Source organism: Penaeus monodon, chromosome 2 (assembly GCF_015228065.2).
Source record: "Penaeus monodon isolate SGIC_2016 chromosome 2, NSTDA_Pmon_1, whole genome shotgun sequence".
Classification (NCBI taxonomy): Eukaryota; Metazoa; Arthropoda; class Malacostraca; order Decapoda; family Penaeidae; genus Penaeus; species Penaeus monodon.
Genome location: NC_051387.1, coordinates 6,657,804 through 6,662,803, shown reverse-complemented (window position 1 = coordinate 6,662,803; position 5,000 = coordinate 6,657,804). Strand labels below are relative to the sequence as shown.

The 5,000-nt window shown below is 30.1% G+C and overlaps 1 protein-coding gene across 2 annotated transcripts in view; it reads left to right on the top strand.

Moving 5' to 3' along the window:
• LOC119580682 (glycine receptor subunit alpha-3-like) overlaps window positions 1–649 on the top strand; it is a 41,016-nt gene extending 40,367 nt beyond the window's left edge. The window contains exon 11 of one of the 2 annotated variants that reach the window (XM_037928783.1): window positions 395–649. In XM_037928783.1, the coding sequence (XP_037784711.1) occupies window positions 395–565 (171 nt within the window). In that variant the 3' untranslated portion in view covers window positions 566–649. The remainder of the gene's footprint in view (window positions 1–394) is intronic. The other variant, XM_037928789.1, reaches the window with a different exon arrangement.
• The last annotated feature ends 4,351 nt before the right edge of the window (window positions 650–5,000 follow it).

Here is a 5,000-nt window from a genome sequence, read left to right as displayed (position 1 = left end):
TTTACACCCCTTATCCCCCGTTTATCTGCCTCTCCTTCCTCCTCCTTCCCTATCTCCTCTCCTTTACCTTTCCTTCTCTTCTATCCCTCTCCCTTTCTTCCCTTCCTTTCATTTTTTCCATCCTTTTCTTCCTTTTCCACCCCTCTCCTTCTCCTTCCTTTCCTCTACTTCTTTTCCATCTCTTTCCTCCTCTCCCATCCCTCTCCTTCCCTTCCTCTCCCTTCCTCTCCCATCTCTCCCTTCCTCTCCCATCCCTCTCCTTCCCTTCCTCTTCCATCCCTCCCCTCTCCTTCCTCTCCCATCCCTCTCCTTCCCTTCCTCTCCTACCCCTCCCATCTCTCCCTTCCTCTTCCCTACGCATTCCTGGTCCCCTTTTCCCTTCCCCCTTCTTCAGGAGAGTCGACGCTTCCTGCTGGGGGAACCCCCGAAGCCTGCAGGGCCCTCGCCAGCTCAGCTCCGTCGTGCAAGGGCGCTCATGGTCGATAGGATGTCTCGTTATATCTTCCCTGTGTCCTTCACGATGCTGAATATCATATACTGGATTAGCTTCAGGGAATATTTGTAGGGCTGTGTTTTAAAAAGGGTTTGAATAGGGGTTAGGGATTTATCTATTTATTTGTTATTATTGGTGTTGTTGTTGTTATTATTGTTATTATTATTATTGTTATTATTTTTTTTTTTAATTATTATTACTGTTGCTGTTGTTGTTTTTTATTATTATTATTATTACTATCTTTTTTTTTGGGGGGGATGGGGATAATATTTTTTTGTTTTTTTGTTTTTTCCTTGTTTTCTGTTTGTTTGTTTGTTTGTTTTTGGGGATAATATTGCTATTTGTGTTTTTTCTTTCTTGTTTTCTGTTTGTTTGTTTGATTTGTGAAATGAATGTGTATGGTTTTGTTTAAGGATATGTAGCAATGTGCTTGTTGATTTGCAGGATTGCTTGGTTGATATTTAATGAATGTACATATATTTGTTGATTTGTTTTTGTCTTGTTTCTTGATTGGTTGATGAAGTTTACTTATTTTTGTTTTTGTTTGAATAGGACTTACTTTTTTTTTCCGTCTGTTGTTTTCGTTATTTTTTTTTTCCTTTTCTTAATTGAAGGGAGATGAGGTGAGATGCTGTAATCTAATTAGAATCGATATCTATATTTAATAGAAAAAAAAATCATGCATAAAAAGAAACAGTAGTTATGGTAGAAGTAGAATATGGAAATTATTTAGCTGAGAAAATGAGGTTCGTTTTTTTTTTTTTTTTTTTTTTTTTTTTTTTTTTTTTTTTTTTTTTAAGAAAATGACAAAATGTTGTTGTTTTTCTTATTGGTGTTGTGATTACTATGGTTTTCTTATCCTTGACGTGTATTTGATTTCGTTTTTTTTCGGTGTGTTTTTTTATGATGGAAAAGGAAATCTAAGTAGTGTGGACGATTATATGATTGTGTGCACATACAGACACACGTACACTTACAGACACGCTTACATTCGCACACACTTGCACTCACACGTACACTTACTCATACTGACTCTTACACTCACACACACACGCACACACGCACACACACACACACACACACACACACACACACACACACACACACACACACACACACACACACACACACACACACACACACACACAAATTCGACAGGAAGGTATTATTATTTTTATATAATATTAATTCCCCCAGTTCGCCATTACCATTTAGTCGAAAAAAATCTATCAATATAATCTTTTACAAGTCGATGAATGTAGAAAATGTAAACATATCGTATGCCTTGGGTTTCATATGGTGAGTTTATGTAGTTTTTAACATAGATTTTCAACACAATTTTGTAAAACGTCATGAATACTTGAGCCTGATTTATCAACGTCGGTAACTCGAGTAAAAGTATTTTTTAGTCAGTTTTTAACAAGATTTAGCATAATTAAAGAACAGATATAGTTTTTTTTAGAATGACAGATGGAAGAAAAGACAAAGAAGAGAGAGAGAGAGGGGCAGAACTCGAGAGAGAGAGAGAGAGAGAGAGAGAGAGAGAGAGAGATTAATATATATATATATATATATATATATATATATATATATATATATATATATATATATATATATATATTATATATATATATATATATATATATATATAGAGAGAGAGAGAGAGAGAGAGAGAGAGAGAGAGAGAGAGAGAAGGCAATACAGTGCTCTGTAGCACATGTATGTCGAAACATTAACGCATTTAGTAAAAAAAAAATAATAATATATCAAACATTATAAAGAAAAAAATCAAAAACATTTTTTTCATTTCAATATACTATTACTCAATTTATTTAATTTTCATGTTTCATGATTATGAATATACTTCTCTTGAGAGTGAATATACAGTATGTATATTAGTGCAGATAATATCTTAGCTTCCTATTAACATGCATTCTACCAATACGACATAGAAAAGCTGTAATATAAAATATCAAAAGGTAGAGCATGCTTTATTTCGCAAAGATGACACAGAAGATAAATAGTAGAAACTTTTGCTACCTTTGTTATTCATATATTCATAGGAGTTATTATTGTTACCATTATTATCGGTAGTGATGTTATGTTTTTAACCATTGTTATTATTCGTATTATTGGTAATAGTAATTATAATGATAGTAATAATGATAATGATGATTATGAGCAATAATGATTATCATAATAGTCATAAATATGATAATGATGATAAGGTTAATAATGATAATAATATTGATGATAATGAGGAGGATGATAATAATAATAATAATAATAATGATAATATTGATGATAATGATAATAATAATAATAATGATAATAATAATAATAATAATAATAATAATAATAATAACAACAACAAATGATATTAATAATAAAAATAGTGATGATGGTGATAGCAATGATAATAATAATTTTGACAATGATGATAATAGCACCATAATTATCTTCATTAATATTATTATGATTACTATCATAGTTATTATTACTATTATTGTTATTGTTACTATCATTATTATTTTTCTTTATTATTATCATTAGAATCATCATCATTATTATTATTACCATTACTATTATATTATCACCATCATTTTAGAATCATTAAGATCATCATCATCATCATTATTATTATCATTATTTTAATTATTATTTTTATCATTATTATTATTACTTTTTTACTGTTGTTGTTATTGTTTTTTATTATTATAATTGTTATTATCATCATCATCATCATTATTATTATCATTATCATTATCATTACTATCATCATCATCATCATCATTAAGATTTTGCTTGATATTATTATCATTATCATCACAATTTTCCTTTCTATCATTATATTATCATTCTTAGAATTATTGTCACTAACTATGATACTTGTTTATCCTGTTAGTGGAGTTATATTGTAACAGGTGTTATTGTTACCATTATTATTATTATCATTGATAATATGTTTGCTGTTTGATATTATTATTATCATTATTATTATTATTATTATTATTAATGCTTCTATTATTATTACTACTACTACTTGAACTACTATTATTGTTATTATTATTGATGTTAATATTTCAATATTAACATTAATGCAATCTGCATTGTTATAAATCACTTGTATTATAATCATTCTCAATATTATAAATGCTGTCATAACTAAAACTATGATCACATTTCTACCATTATTTCCATTATTATTATTATTATTATTGTTATTATTATCATCATGATCATGGCTATTATATCATATTTACTATAATCAATTATTCACATTATCATTATTCTCAGTATTATAAATACTGTTATAACTGAACCAACTATTATTATTATTATTATTATTATCTCAGTGATAACATTAATATGATCATTAGTGTTGTGAATTATTTCTGTTATCATTATTCTCAATATTATAAATGCTGTCATAACTGAAGCAACTATCATATTTTTACCACTTTTATCATTATTAATGTTGTCAATTTTAATACCATCACTATTATTTTCATTCCATTGATCGTTTCACATTGATACTGTGATTTAACCATAAAAAAGACCAAATAAACAGGAATAGCTCATAGAATTGAATAGTGTTTGAGAAGAAGAAAAAAAAAATAAACGTAGAAGCAATAAAAATAAAATGCTTTGAAACAAACAAAAAATCCTACCTCTCTATTACCTTATTAACCTATACTTGTCCTATATAAACTATATGTGATTATAGAGCTCTTTAGGGTATCTTATGAAACATATCCACACTCACCTATATCATATTTAGAATTCACAATAGTCTCATGGACCCTTTTTATATAGTGTTAGGTTCGTTTTGTAGCGTCGATTTGCCGAAGGGTTTTAGACATTGTACTGTTTCTTGTTGAATAAATTGCTGTATACGCTTTTGTTATTTTTAATACTCTTCTTCCTATCTGCGTCGTTGAAAATGTCACCGTAAGTATGGAGAAGGTGAGAGAGGAAGATAGGAGGGAAGGGGGGAGGGAGAGAGAAGAGAGGGAGAGAGAGAGAGAGAAAGAGAGAGAGAGAGAGAGAGGAAGAGAGAGAGAGAGAGAGAGAGAAAGAAAGAAAGAAAGAGAAAACGAGAGTGGGAAGAAAGAAAAAAGGAGAAAAAGAAGAAAAAAAGCAGAATGGGTATTAATACAACGGAAACAGCGAAGGCGATATTATACAAACCAGTGAAGAGAAAGGCAAGGCGAAACACCGACCTCAAGCAGGCGTTCGATCACCAAAAGGTCAAGACATGAATGTTGCAAATAACAGCATTTCTTGGAAAAGTTTCAACCGAATAGATTCCTTTAAATTTTGATGTCCCAACCGAGGTCGATGCCGATGAAGAAAAAGAGGGGAAGAATAATGAGAAGTTAATACGATAGAAGAAAAAAGTTGCAGCCACAAGGGAATGGTTGATGTTGCAATATATAAGGCCTTTTTTGCAACATTTCCGAAATCCCTAACACTTTGCTTATATATTCTTAATGCTCACTGTTGC